This window comes from Palaemon carinicauda, chromosome 29 (assembly GCF_036898095.1).
Source record: "Palaemon carinicauda isolate YSFRI2023 chromosome 29, ASM3689809v2, whole genome shotgun sequence".
Lineage (NCBI taxonomy): Eukaryota > Metazoa > Arthropoda > Malacostraca > Decapoda > Palaemonidae > Palaemon > Palaemon carinicauda.
In genome coordinates this window covers 78,239,397-78,255,496 of record NC_090753.1, presented here as the reverse complement: position 1 = coordinate 78,255,496, position 16,100 = coordinate 78,239,397, and the positions used below count along the sequence as shown (strand labels likewise).

General features: G+C 37.1%; 1 protein-coding gene across 10 annotated transcripts in view; it reads right to left on the bottom strand.

The window, feature by feature from the left end:
- Positions 1-16,100, bottom strand: part of LOC137622280 (protein lap4-like) — a 191,473-nt gene continuing 175,373 nt past the window's right edge. For 9 of the 10 annotated variants that reach the window (XM_068352827.1, XM_068352834.1, XM_068352835.1 and 6 more), the window contains one exon: positions 1-1,482. In XM_068352827.1, the coding sequence (XP_068208928.1) occupies positions 1,156-1,482 (327 nt within the window). In that variant the 3' untranslated portion in view covers positions 1-1,155. The remainder of the gene's footprint in view (positions 1,483-16,100) is intronic. The other variant, XM_068352836.1, reaches the window with a different exon arrangement.

Sequence of the window (16,100 nt, the reverse complement as noted above, 5' to 3'; positions counted from 1 at the left end):
TTTAGCATAACACTTTATTTACAAAAGGTTATGGTCACATATGAACAAGGCTCTCTCTCTCACTCATATTCTCACTGTGCCTGAATAGCTGCACAAGTGGGACATGATCTATAAAAAAAATAAAAACATGATCAATGGCCCTATCAATATTTGACAAAATGATCACAAACTATGGTAATTAAAAAGTTTAAAATAAGCAATGCCATTAAAGTATTCTAAAACTGATGGAATGGATTGGTATTACTCTCAAAACAGTGAGAAAACTTTCAGAACAAACTGTTTCAAAACTTAACATTAGGGAAACAACTAAAAAAAACCATTGTTCAAAGTAAAATGACTGACATTCCAAATACAAACTGCCTGAAGCTAAAACTGGGTGTTTGTATAATAATGTTCTTTTTATAAAATCCTTATAAAACACTCTTGAACTATACTATAATAGTTTAATGAAATATTTACATCTGCATACATCACTATGAACTGACTTCTGAAATATAAAACTTTATAGATTGTATATCCACAATATGGGAACAACTCTTCTAGCCTGCATTTACACTGACCAAACAAATAAGCGCTTGACAATGCTTTAGAGCTTATAGCTAAAGCTTTGCAAACTTTGTCACTTACAAAATAGATATTAACAATTTATGCCTTTATAATCATTACCCATCTTAAATGCAACTATATCCATCTGCCAGAAAATGCTGGAAAATATATTTACAAGCATAATCAAGTGGCAATTGATTTCAAGGCCATTAATTTATAAAATAATCATACAATAAATGCTTGGTCAAGACAATTAAAGCTAGTTATTTGAATTTTTCAAAATCACAGGTGACTAAATTAATGAATAAAAACTATCTGGATCACAAGCAATTCACAAATTACATAACCAATATGGCAGCACTTCCACGTACTCAGTGGGGAACATATCAATGAGGTTTATTTGAGAGGCATTTGGTAAGCACTGATATGTATCTCCCTTTGACAGAAGTTACTCAAACTCCATTAAAAATAATACAGAATAAATCCGTATAGGAAGTATATATAATGTCACCACGCTGCTTTTCTATAAAAGGAGTCTTGATTTATATTTATAAACATCTTGAATGAAACTGTACATTAATTCTCTCAACTACTCTGTCCTAGTGGTTGTCAACGTTTATCATTTGCATTTTCATCAGGAGTGGTTGGTGTTTGAGGTAATGGAGTGGAAATTTCACGATCTGATTCATCTGTGGACATAGCTACTCCGTCACCATGAATTTCATCGGTAGAATTTCCCGTAGAATCGTCATCAATAGACATTTGTACCTTCATTACTGTAGAATCTGTATATACATCCTCTTTATTATTTAACTCTAATTCCTCTTCTACTCTACTTGGGTCCTCTATGGAAGTAGCTGTCTTAACTTCATCTATATTTGCATTTTCTGCATCAGTTAGAGAAAGTGTCATCAATGTTTCTCGACACGTCTCCACCTGTAAAATAAAGGATTTATTATAAAATCTCCTAAGAAACTTTATATACTGTATATACAATAAACAGTATTATGAGTGATGAATTATGACAAACAGAAATCCTTCTCCCATGCAATATTTGTGAATTCATAGAAAAAAAGAAAACTAATTTGTCTGCTGTAATACTGTACTGTACTACCATAATTTTGATTAATAAAAAATACTTTCAGAGCCACTCAAATGGGTTCCATCATCAATAATTTTTAGTCCTATTACTTTGGAGAGTGCTAAAAGCCTTGCTAATATTAAATATCTAACCAATAGTATTCTTTCCACATTTAGCTGAAAAGTTTTTCCCATGTTTAGCTGAATAGAAATTCCTTCTGAAAGACAGATCTGATCTGACTATGAATCTATTACTAGGCCACTTCTAAATTGCCAAAATACTAGATTATTTATCTCATCCCTAACATTTTTATTTATAGTTTATTGAAATGTCCCATTAGTTTTGTTTCTTATAATTAAAAACTGAAATGTTGTAGCAGGTATGTTAGGGGATTACCAACCAAGGACTGTCTCCCCCTCCCCCCCCCAAACTAGTAGTTAAAGTTGGCTCTGCATCATTGGAATACAAATGGTCTAGGTCGAATACGCTGTTCCAATTCAAATGGCGATATATAAAAAAACTCTAAATATTAAACTGTTTCATCCACATCCAAAGTTATACCGACTTCATCTGTTTCAACTTTTCCAAGAAAAGAAGAGACTGAATATTATTTTGTGATGAAAATATCTAAAAAAGGGACTGCTACTGTTATTAATCCCAAACAGAATCCTTCTAGTTGGATCCAGAGGAGACGTCTCCAAATTAACCAGGACTCCCATAGATACCTGAGTAACCATGCTTGTTAAGCCCAAAGACTTTCCAACAAGCATTAAAAAAAAAAAAGCCAGTTGTCCAGATACAAAAGAGCCTGATTCTCAGAAATCTTGTCCATTTCGAGATGGGAGTCATTATTCTGGTGAAGACTTGGGAACCTATTTTGAAACAAACACAAGCACTTGAATTGGTAAACCTTCAAATCGTTCACAAACTGAATGAGAATACTTGAATTTTTATGAAAAGGAGCGAGAAAGTATGCATCTGTCAAGTCCAATGAAAGCAACAAATTTCCTTTCTTATTAGCCCTGGACTATCATGGACATTTCCATCAAATTTTGCGAATTATAAACCTCAAAAATTGAAATTTCTGGACACAAGTCTCCAAACTTCCAATGTTTTGGGTACTTGGAACATCCTGATGTAAAACCTTGTGGATAGATTCAAGACCTTTTATATTGCATTCTTCTCAAGGAGATTTGCAATTTCTTCAAAACATGAGTCTTTGCTGAATTGCTTAGATAACTTGGAAAAGCTATTGGTTGTTTGGAGAAGGGAGGATTGTCTGACAGTTAGTCAATAGCCCTCTTTGAACACAGCACTCACAGCTTATGATGTAGACTTTCCCGTACCTGTTAAAAACGGGAAAGACTGTCATAACATTCTCCTTTAACTTTGAGTCCAACTGGTATTTTGGCCAGCCAGCATGTTAGAGAGAAGTCCTGATGATCTACCACTGTTATGAAAGGACACCCTAGATTTGTAGTTGCTACAAGATAACAGGGAGAATTTTTTATTTTCTAAGAAAGTGACCTCAACATATCCTGAAATCCCTAAGACCCCAAAAAGGGGAAGAAATCAAATTGTGTTTCTGCATATCAGAAACTATCATAACCACAGAGGAACTAACTTGTTTCCAAAACTTAACCAAAATGTTTACAAAGGCTGCTGCAACTAAAATATTTACAAAGACTGATGCAGCCTTGGAAGACTCATCCAAAACAGTTTAATCTAAAAATAGGTATTCTAAAATAAGGTTAAATCCTGATGACCTGCAAACTTGTCTTCTATGAGTCAAAATAACTCCTACTATAGAATGTGTGAAAGAGAATTTCAAGAATGCTACCAACAAACAGAATTTCTTTATTCAACTAGTACGAAAAACCTGTACTCAAAGATTTTCTTTTATTTAATGTAATGATGGGTTTAGGAATTAACTAGAACGGAAGAAATAACAAGGTTAGGAAAATAATTTATTTTATAATAAAAATCACGGTACACTTTTGTGGGTGAAAAGACTTTGAAACAAAATGGGAACCCGAATTAGTAAATTTCTTTACAATTAAGATAATTTACTAACTACCTAAAAATTTGGGATAACTGGAGAGTATCTAACGTATTTGAATACCTTTCAGAAATGCTTCCATATTTCCTTCCACATTATTCTTATCTGTCTTCCTGACCTGGTGAATCCTCTTAAAAAAGGAATTTACAGGCTTTCCCTATTTTTTACTTTAAACAGCATCCTTTGCAATTGCACTAGGTAAGGAACCTGTTTCAGTAGTGGAGGTACTAGCACCTATACCAGGGACCAAGATTACATTAGACCAATGCATGCTGTCATCCAAAAGCTGATGCAGCTAATCAGTTTTCATCAAAACTTTAAACAATTTACCTAATATAGGTCTTCCCTGTTCCACAAGAACCATACGATATGCCACACCATTAATATAGGTAAAAACGGGTTTCTCATGAACATTTATTTCAGTGAACAGTGGTGTATTAGGACTCTGTCTTTTACCTAGGAATCTGTTGGACATAAAGAGCAGACCTGATTATGGTATTGCGAGGATTTCGCAATAGAATAAACTGCAGTAATTTGAGTGGGTAAGGCTTGTAGCGGCAATCTACCCCGTCATAAGCTATGCACCATCAGAACCCTTGCTAACTTGTGCACTAGAACTGCTTGTAAAAACTTGAGGAGTTAGAGTTCAAAACTGGCGGGTTAGACTAGACTCGCTGCCATTGCCCAGACTCACTGGTTTTAGATTTAAAAAAATGAAACATGGTAGAGCTTATGAAGCTCATTACTATAAAACCCCAAAAGCTTGTTAATAGCTCAAGTGACATTATCATCATCATCATCATCCCCACTATAATCAATTAGACTAGTTTCTGGATTTTCCCTTAACCTAACGTTAGTTTTCTTTTCCATTTGGAACTCTTAATCTTGTGAGCTACCATCTGAGCATACTTCTTCATGAGAAGAACGGTAAGCACGCCACATTTCCTGCAATTATGACTCTGGTACGAGACAAAAAGAATGAGGATCCTGATCGCCTGGCATTAACTCCCTCAAACAAATTTAACAATATAATGGAGGCATGACAAATGGAATAAAAAAGGATGTAAGGCATATCCATGCCAAGGTTATTGTCATTAACCGCCAGATTGTGTCACTAGACTTAAACCAATGTAGAGGAAAGAAAATATATTTAATTTTAATTTTAAGGTAAATATCAGTATTAAATCAAACTTCAAAAGAGAAGAACTAAGAACATCAAGGGAACATACAAATAATTCGAACAGTTCCTTCTCATTTTAATTTCCTATACTAAAATGAAATAGAATTGAGTCATAATCTTCATTATCAGTAAAGCTAAGGCAGTTAACAAGAAACCTACTGAGCCTCAATGAATAGCCACAACAAGGTCTAGAATAATCTATTGAATTGGGTTTCCCAAATAGAAGAATGCTTGTCCCAACACATAATCTGCAATCTCCATGAGAAATAAAGTAATTCCCAAACCTATATGATTTCCAAGCTATTTTATGAATATAGTTGGGGGATACAACTTTAATATACAGTATAACCTAGTACACCACTAATACTATTAGGTTTCTTCTAGCAAACCTCTTTAGCACTTTCCTTCACAGTAACTATAACAGCAGGCTATGTATTCTTATCTTCGTAATAACTATTACAGCAGGCTATGTATATTCGTATGTAAAAATACAAATACAAAAGACATCTTCCTGTATGTCTGATAACCTTAAGAGAATTTTTTTTTTTTTTATAAAAGATATCAATTACATTAGTTCTAAACCTTACCACAAGTTAGAAAAAAAAAGAGAGAGCCGTAAGTTACACTAACCATTACCATCAAGTTACAGAAAAGAAGAAAACAAGCACTTAGTCCTAATGGAACTTGAATATTTTGTTTTTAGTAGTAATTTCTGAAATACAGTATGTATAAACTATCCAAAGCTACATATTAATTATTGCATTGCAGCGAGATAAAAAAACAGAATTGGAGGACAAAATGCTAAAAAGTATGCATATGATGTGGATGAAAAATGCTTATTGGTTCATGCTAATAACTATAAATGTACAGCAAGTAATGGTCCTGCTTAAACTTGCATTTATAGCATTAGCTTTTCAAATCATTAGAAAAAATTAAAAAAATTTTTAGGCTTATCTGCCATTTTAAGATTGGTAATTAACCATTATGGTTTTAGAAATACTACGGGGAAAAATTTTCATTAGATGTAAAAATATGTTCATAAAACATGCACATATGTTCCAACTGGACTCATGAATTATGTAATAAAAGCACCACTAGCAAAATGAGGCACTTTTGCAGTCAAATATCTAGCAGTTGATGATTGAGAAATGCCACAGGACTAAGCTACTGGAGAAAATTTAAAACAAAATTTGGCAAATGCAGTAAATGCATGGACTGGATCCATAAAGAAACTATGACCATTGCAAATATTTTTCACATGTAATAACATAACACAATCTAAGAAACACTGGTCACAATTAATTCTTGCATATGGATATAAAATATGGTTAAAATTATAATTGTGAATGAAGTTATTAGAGGGAAAAAGTCACACATCAAGCAAATATCTTTAGTCCTATACTCTACAATGAAGCAGCTATTTTTTTTCTAAATGAATTTACCATTTGTATTATACATAAATTAGCATGCCTTATAGAGTCTAACTGATATATTGAAGAGAAAATCCACTTCTAAGTTTTAAGGACAATTTTAGACGAATTTTCATGATCAATAATAATTTTAAAGGATTTTTAAAAGATGAGCAACCTCAAAAACTACAATTCATATATTACCTGAAAGAACTTAATTGCAATAAATTATCAAAGTGGCACATTGCAACTTACTGTGGTGATTTATCAAATAAAAGTCTCAGAAATTAAAGTATTTCTTTGTACGTTAAGTGAAAATTAGACAACAAGGAGGTCATATTTAGATTGTTATTCACCAAAAATCAACAAGGCCTTTAAATACCCCCTTTACATTGGTTTTGACATACATCAGTTCCGACTTAAAGTAGCTCATCCTTAAATATTACATACAAAAATAGAATCCATGTTACCCCATTTTACGCGACCTTACACCCGTGCCTACATCATACTGTTAACTACAGTACTGTACAGTACTTCACATGGAAGCGTATTAATGTATGTAACTGGTTTTTATACAGTTATAGCAGGCTGTATGTGTATAGGGAACGTATAAGTCACTTTATTGGGTAAAATTCCGAGCTACATAAATTTGGACTTGCTGTATGTTAGGTTTCTTGGAACCAATAAACGACGGGGTACTACTGTATTAATTCAAGTAAATCGCTCCCCTTTCAGTGGAATAAATTCCGGAGTAACACAAATACAACATGCAGAAAAAATAAAACATGATTGCCCTTGGTTAATTCCTTCAAGATCACAGCAAGTTACTTACATTCTTCACACTGAAAAATGTCGATAAACAACCAAAATGAAATACTTTTCTTTATTGTACCATACTTCTGCATTTGATTGAAAAGAAAATATAATGTAAAATGAGGTAATGGGGTATAAAGCTCATTTTTGATGTCATACATCCAATGAAGGCCCAAATTTCTTTAATCAAATGAATGCAATGAGTAAATAGGGATTTTGCATGTCATCCATCAACACTTATCTAAACATCAACTAGGTCTTCCGAGCCTTCACTATGGCTGGCAATGTGTTACTTCCATTTCTACCATTCCTTCAACTTGCATGTCTACCTCCCTTCTCATGTACCAAAACTCTTTTATACAATAGTCAGTTTCCAAATAACAGCTCTGCTAATTCCTTATCTGATAAGAGCTAACTTTTAAAATTGTCTCTATTTTTTTCTAGTTCATATAATTCTGTTGCAATTTAAAAGCATATTCATTCACTATGTATTTCTTATCTTCTCTTATTGTACTGTATTTTCTCTCCTCTCATTCCAGGTTATGTAATAAATATATATATAGATATATATATATATATATATATATATAGATATATATATATATATATATATATATATATATATATATATATATATATATATATATATATATAGATATATATATATATATATATATATATATATATATATATATATATATATATATATATATATATATATATATATATATATATATGTATGTATGTATGTATATGATAAAACGTGTAACAAATTTTAAATAGGGATATTGTTTATAGCGCAAGCTGGAATGACCGTTAAAATAATTAACGAGGTAGTTAATAACAGGTAGTGAACATGGGCAAGAAGCCCCCACCACTTGTTTGAGTTTTAAAGTTTGATTAGGGGGTTGAAGTGTGAAGTTTAATTTAAAGGACTCAGGTTTGTATAAATAGGTAAAAACAAATTACTTTCAGAATTTGTTTGTTCCTAAACCAATAGAAACCTTTCATCCTTTAAATACAGAGCCTCACTTCTGCCTAGAACCGAACTGGTTGGTTCTTTTTCTTCCCTGAAAATGTCAACCAATCTACCTGATCCTATTCAGATGCAAAGATGACTCCCGCAACCTCTTATCTGTCTATAATAGGGATGAATAGGCTGATCGAGACTAGCCTGTCCAAAAGGATTGGTATGTGGTTAAAGGAAGAATCCCTTCCTCAGAAGGGGATTAATCCCGAATAATATACCTGACGATAGGTGATTGACGGGTTAGTATATATTCCACCATCCTTCCACTCATCTAGGGAGGATGGGGGTGATAATTCTGTAGATTCTAAAGAATGGAGCTCAGAAATGTATTTATCAGATTCAGTATGTAAAGTTTTAACTGCTTTGTCCTAACTTATCTAGTCATTTTACCTTCGTTCCACATTTACGTACATCTATAGTTTTCATAGACAGGATGCTTAATATACTGCATAGAAGCTTGTCTTGGTACACAACCACTTCTAGTAGTCACCACAAGACCAAGCACAAAGGCATAAAATTACCTTAGGTATACTTCTGTAGATTAAATGCTTTGTAAGTGGTCTGGTGTATACGCACTCCAGCCGTAAACACCTAGTTTATTGCATTATTACTATTATTATTATCATTATTACTTACTAAGTTACAACCCTAGTTGGAAAAGTAGGAGGCTATAAGCCCAGGGGCTCCAACAGGGAAAATAGTCCAGTGAGGAAAGGAAATAAGCGAAGTAATTAACAATTGAAATAAAATATTCTAAGAACAGTAATATCATTAAAATGAATATTTCAAATATATACTATAAAAACTTAACAAAATAAGAGGAAGAAAAAAAAGGGTAGAAAAGTGTACCCCGTGTACCCTCAAGCAAGAGAATAACCCAAGACAAGGGAAGACCACGGTACAGAGACTACGGATCATCTCATGAAGTCAGAAAGAAATCATGCTTGATGACACCTCTTTCTTGGTCCTGCCAATGGTAAGGAAGTCACTGACACTGAGGTCTAAGGTAATGGGGCTTCTTCATACAGCACATCAGAGCAGAGCCCCTAAGGAACACAAAAAGCATCTCCTCTCGATACCACCCGACGCTTCATGTAGAAAGGTGATGGAGAAGGGCTCAAAGTCAGTGTTGTACCCCGCCACAAAATTAAGGAAGCTTCTACTACTTAATGTGGGAGACTAAAGCAGCGAGACCATGCAATACGCCTAAACTTTTTGCTGATGTAAACAACTCATACAAGGAGAGGTTTATCCCTTTCGATGAAAAGGCCATGATCAAGGCTCAGAGGTGGCCTTAAAAGCAACGGCTGATTCTCTCTGCGAAGTGAGAAGAGGAAATTTTTGATCAGTGTTGGAGATGTTCCAACCAGATAAGAATCCCTTTTATAATAACAATTGCAGAGGATGGCCCACTTTTACTGGAAAAGTTGCGGGGGGCCATTAGGAGTTCTCTTGAAACCTTGGCTAGCACTAACAGAATGGGATAATGCTCAGCATGTGGCCATATGGGAACCACCAGGGTTAACCTGATTCCACTGTGTAATTGTGTTAACAGATGAAACAGGTTAAAGATGCGCAGGCATAATCATTCTGACCTAAAATCTGCCTTTGATGACCGTGTGTCTGCTAGACCAATTTTCTACCCAAAATGTTCCTGGCTGACAACTCCATGGTGAGGAATGCCACCTAATGTGTATCTGCTTCGTCAGCTCACAGAATGGGCGTAGGATAGGGCTTCTTTGCTTGGCATACACTATTACAATGATGATATCACAATAACTAAATGCATCCTCAACATTATTTGAAATCTTGTAGTGCTGGAAATGAATAGATACTTCTTCTGAACACACCTCTGAGACCAACTCGTTAAGTCATTAGGGTGTGTGCCCTGCTCCTCTTTCAAAGCATCTGAGCACAGTTGCATGTACCTAGGGGGAGAGTAAAGTGGGACTCTCATATCAAGAGTATCCTCATTTAGTCAACAGGTAAGATTGTCCCATGCCTCCTGTCTCACTAGAACACTAAAGGATGGGAGATCCCTGGAGGCTGTTGACCACTGATTCTTCAATCACCACTGAAGAGAGCTCTGGCAGAGGAGCACACGAGGAACAAGCTTCTCCAGCGAAGAAATGTGGCCCCAAAAAAACTGACAGTGCCAACCTGGTATCTCCATTTAAGACAGAAATGGATGCTCTATCTCCTTAGCATTGCTGATGCAATATTCTGACTGAAAGACTTGCTGCTACCATGTCTATCAGCATACCTAGGTACTTGAACCTCTACTTGAGTAAGATATTTGACTTTTCTCAGTTTACAGTATCACACTCACCAATTTGTGACAAAACAAGATGTCAGACTCGATCGTGTTATACCTCCACAGACATATTCCTTGTGAGTAGATCTATGCTGCTACCAAGGTAAACAACCGAGTGAAAACCTCGGGAGCAGAACACAGAGTCTTGAACTGGTACACCGTTTTGAGGGAGAAGTGGAGGTACTTCCGAAAGGACTGATGTAAGGGTACTTGGAAGTATGCTTCCTTCAGATTCATTGAGAACATGAAACCTTCCTCTCTGATGTAACTCAGCACAGACAATACAGTTTCCATCCTGGTCATTGTTTGAATGCACACACTCATACAGTGGCAAGAGATCAATTAACGGTCTCCAAACCCCAGTTTACTTCTCCACTAGGAATAGTAGACTGTAGAAGCCTGAAAACTAGTTTTGAACGAATTGGAGAGCATTCTCCAACATCCCTCCTGGCCCTGTCCGCAATGCCAGGGTTCTTGGCAATGTTGGAAGAATGGATGAGAACTCTTACAGGAAAGTGAGTTGAGTAGGGGGGTAGTTGGCCTGAAAGGGTAGTAAGTAATCATATCAGAAAACACTCACTACCCAAGGCTCGGTCACATGTCTGCCAGGATGCCCAAGCCACGACAAGCAACCTCCTACTACTCTTGCCAGACGGAAAGGAGAGAGAGGGAATTGCTGGAAACAGTGTTTTCCTCTCCTTGCCTCCTTCTGCTGCCCCACTGCCTGTTAGGGGCAGGTTGGGTGCGTTCAAAGGAGTGTGAATACATCGGGTCCTCTTGCAAAGATGTGGGTGAGCTCTGAGGCTTTCCCTGTACCTGATCTCCCAGACATTGCTGAAGGGTTAGCCATAGCTCCCCCCCTAAGACCATGGACCCTGAAGGAAACTGCTGTGCTGGAACTGGGGAGTTCTACAAAGCAGTCCTCTATATACCCCTACCACATGCAAGTGACTCCTCTGAAGTAGAGATAGGCAACTAGCACCAAGGAGTTCCAAACAAAAGAGCTACCTTTAAACCAACTTGTTTTGAGAATTGGGAGATTAAATCACTCCTCCTTAAATCCAGTGAGCCCACTGGTGCCAGGAAGGTCACCACTGCCTTCAAACCGGACAGCACGAGACTTTTCCAGAGACTACGGGGTTGATAACCATGTTGACCTTGCAAAGTACGTCAATGCACCTGACCACTGGTCAAGCCAGGGGACCACATGGGGGAGGCCATGGATTACCAACCATGGCCTCCAACTCGAGAGGTCAAGAGGGTTGTGCCCTCTGCTTTGAGTCTCTCCAAGGAGAGTCTCCCCCCTCAACACACACATGGATGGGTTAAATTGAAGAGGGTGCTGATGCAGCAAGGTTGCTTAGAACCTTCTCTGCCTCGAGAATGGAAGGGACCAAGATCTTGTTTGACTGACTGGAAGTGAATGAACCTGAGCCATGGCCCTGGGAAACCGTGGTGTGGAACTGTGCACACTTGTCCCAACTGGCTAAGCAGATATCTATGGACCCCAGGCTGCAGCCTCTCAGGGCCGTGACAAGGGATCATGGCTCCGACCAGATGGATCGGCGCCAGCAGCCACTCTGGTTTAAAGGTCACTCATGAATGGCAAAAACAAGGAACAGTGACAATACTCTAAGAGACTGAACATATCAGTGCCCAAGAACCCTCTCCACCCAAGCTGGGACCAGGTAGGGCTAGGCTATAAGCTCAAAAGGACAGCGAGGTTGCAGACACTATAAGAAACTATAGAGTTTAAGCAGGTCTTGTCCCCTAGTCCAACAGATTGCCAGGCTACCACATCCATGAAAGAGAAGTGATGTCATGATGAGCCCTTTATTAGACTACAGAAGCATTATTTGACTTATTTGACCTCTTCCTCTTCTTTTAAGAACTGTCAGAATCAGAATTGGAGGACAAAGAAGAATGCACATGTTACTTCCTCTTACCAACACTCACCTCAGGTTCTGCAAGCTGAGTTGTGCAAGTTTGAGCAACCAACGACAACATGGGGGAAAATCATGACACTGGGGAACATTGTTACGAAAAGGCATACTCACAGAGGTCACGACATAGACAAGTGGGGTCACAAGCACAAGAAGAGACAGAGTTACAGCCATAGGAACCCTCTGCCACAAGGGAAGGGGGCCAACATAGGAGTGACAGGATCAGGAATGATGCACGGGGAAACCCACTTTCAGCCCATGCTGACCTACGTCCAAACTTAGGCGTGATACCTACAAGTGCTTTCTGGCAGGCACCGGTGCCACAGGATGGGTCTTTAATGTCCATTGGGAAGGGGCTACCACTGGAGACTGGGAGTGTGGTAGCCTTAGCTACTTGCTCCCTTAACAAGTTATAAGAGGGTCTATCTAGAAGACCTAGGTCCAAGCCTTCCTTGAATCAAACTTGTCTTCAGCTGGGTGTAGTGAACACTGAGGGAACCTCAAACATCACCAAAGCCTGAAAGTCCACTGGCATGGCTCCATGGGTTCCTTGCTTCTGATGCATACTCCCCTTCGACAGAGCAAGGGGTATAAGAGCAGGAGTGGTGGTACCAGACACACACAATGAGCAGATGATTATCATCATTACTAGCTAAGCTGCAACCATAATTGAAAAAGTAGGATGCTATAAGCCCAAGGGTTTCAACAATGAAAGTAGCCCAATGAGGAAAAGAAATAAGCAAATAGATAGAATAGCGTGCCTGAGTGTCTCCTCAAGCAAGAAAACTTTAACCCAAGACAGTGGAAGACCATGGTACAGAGTCTATGGCATTACCCAAGACTAGAGAACAATGGTCTGATTTTGGAGTGTCCTTCTAGATGAGCTGCTTACCATAGCTAAAGAATCTTTTATATTCTAATCAAGTAGAAAGTAGCCACTGAACAATTACAGTACAGTAGTTAATGCCTTGGATGAAGAAGAATTGTTTGGTTAGCTTAGTGATGTCAGGCGTATGAGGAAAGAGGAAAATGTATTAAAGAATAAGACAAACTATTCATTTTATGTGTAAGCACAGAAAACATGAGCAATGGGCTGTAACCAGAGAGGGATCCAATGTATTACTGTATGGCCAGTCATAGGACCCAATAATTTTCTAGCAGTAGTATTTCAATGGATGGCTGGTGCCTTGGTGTTTCCAAGACAGACACGAAAAGGCTTGACTCTCTTCCTCCCCCTCATGGACATACACTTGTCACTGCACAGGAAGCCACAATTTACTCTCACCCTATGGGGATAATTGCAAACAATCATGCCCCCTAGGAGAAGCACAGAGAGAAAGTGGATCTACAGCCAGTTGAGAAAAAACTGGTTGCAAAATCCACCCTTTCCCCAGCAAGAACAAGTCTCTTGCTTCACATGCATGGAAATCAAGATCCAGTATTCATTTCCTGAAAGAAATAGAAAAAGCAGTTTAAGAACAGTATGTTCATACTCATTGCAGCCAAAATAACGTAAAGTGAAGAACTTCCGACAGGTGGGGGGGGGGAAGGCTTCTCACGCCCTACTCATCACCTGTCGTTAACTACCTCATTAACAATTTCAATGGCCAGTCCAGCTTCTGCAGAAAACAATATCCCTATTTAGAGGATGAAAGGTTTGAATATGAGTAGGAACAAAAGGAAATTGCTATGGTCTTTTGATGGACACCAAATTGTATTGCTAATTGAACATGCCTACTATTGCATTAAGATTTAATTTAGATATCTGATGAATGCCTTCTAAAGATCTATAAATAAATGATGCAACCTCTATGATTTGCCTCGTAGTTTTTTCTCTGTGTTTTTAATTTCCTATCAAACAGTCAATAGTCGATGTTAAAATTTTTCTGCAACATTTCCTCCAACATTTTTAGAACACACTGAACACTTTATACTTTCCACTGTTATTATGTACCTTTTCTCTCGGATACTATAGCTCACTCTTTTGAGTTTCTCTCTTCTTTTATCACGTTTCTTAAATAACTTGGCTAATTGCTTTAAAAATGTACTGATCCTTCAATCTTTCCATTTTGCCTTCACAACACAGCGCTAGCATATTTTGACTGTACATTACAGTATCTTTTCTAAGTATTGCCATAAAAGGTTTTTTTTTCCACCATCTCTCTATGTTAAAAAGGATATCTGCACTTTTTAATGAACACTCATATAATGGAGGGAAATTCATTACAGGTGAGATAATCTTCCTGTGAACAAATCACATTTAGTAAAAAAAATATGTAGTTAGTTACACAAATGTTGAAAATTTATAGTAAAACAATCAATATAACTCAATTCATTACCTAAAACAAAAAGTTCTTATATATTATACAATACATATATATGAGACTAAAAGAAGGTGGAGATGCAGTAGTAACAGAAATAAAGTTTTTGTTAAAAGACATAGAAACACAATGAACTAATGCAAGGAAACAGAGCACAGAGAGAGCACCAAATGTTTAAAGACGTGATACCACAGAGATACAAGTTCTAAATAAAAGATATAGAAAAGGCTAAGTAACTATAAAAAAACAATGCTAGTAGAACAAATATGAATTAAGACAAGTCAGGTGCAAAGTTGCAACTGTGGAAGTTATGTGAAAATGACAAGCTTTTGGCAGGTTCATAAGGTTGTCACTTTAGAATCTATCCTCCTGAGAAATAACTGTATAACACAATATATAACTTTTTAAGTGACTAAGTTCAACAGAATTTATAATGCAATGCAAAAGTGCTTTGGGGCAAATGAAATTTTGATTCTAAAGTGACAATAAGACATCTCAATGATTCGTTAACAATTATATTACATCAAGTCCCATCAAGCATTCCCTTCATTATTCAAGATTCAGCTTAGTGCCCAAGTAGTTTTAGCTTGCTTGAGGTGCCTCGGGTAAATCTTTGGCATGGCAAAAGTGGGAGTTGGCAATGCCTTCCCCCACCCCCACAGACCAATATTCAAAATCATGTGGAGGAGCACATAAATAATGCACTACTGTACATGGAACACCATATTAAAACGGCGACATGACAGTTACTTCCTTTCAGCTGAATATTCAGATACTACAGTGAAGAAGCAAGATGTGACCAATCTGCTGCCACAGTTGAAGTGTGTTCGGCATAAGGGCTACTTAGGGTGATGGCTGTCCAGCTGCCATCACTGCAATCTACTTTGCATGGAGGTGAAGAAAAGAGTTGCTTCTACTCTTGCTACAAGTGAAGAAAATCAGCTTGGGGAGCAGTGGACGCAGGCTCAAGAAAATAAAAACTAGAAACAGTGCCGTGATAACAGCACTTTGCAGTGTAGAAACATTCCCAAGCATGCTCCTAAGACTAGGGGGAGAGCTACTAACCTCACTACATTTCATGTAACCTAAACACATTTCTAAAGCTACCAGATAAACCGTATTTCTTTAACGAGCATTATTCATTGACTAGTTTGTTTCTTAGGTATCTATACAAAAGTTCTTGTTGCATAAGCTTACTCAAAAGTTTACAATTCCTGAACATGGTCATCCAAATCTATAAACCTGTCATATGCACTTTTCAACCAAACTATGAAAAAGGAAGTGATTTAATATGGCATAAAACCAATATCCTTGCCACATTAAAATCTCTTGTCATTAAGACAAAATAATCAACTACATAAAATTGTACACAGCATAAAAAAGCAACAACTAAATGATTTAACA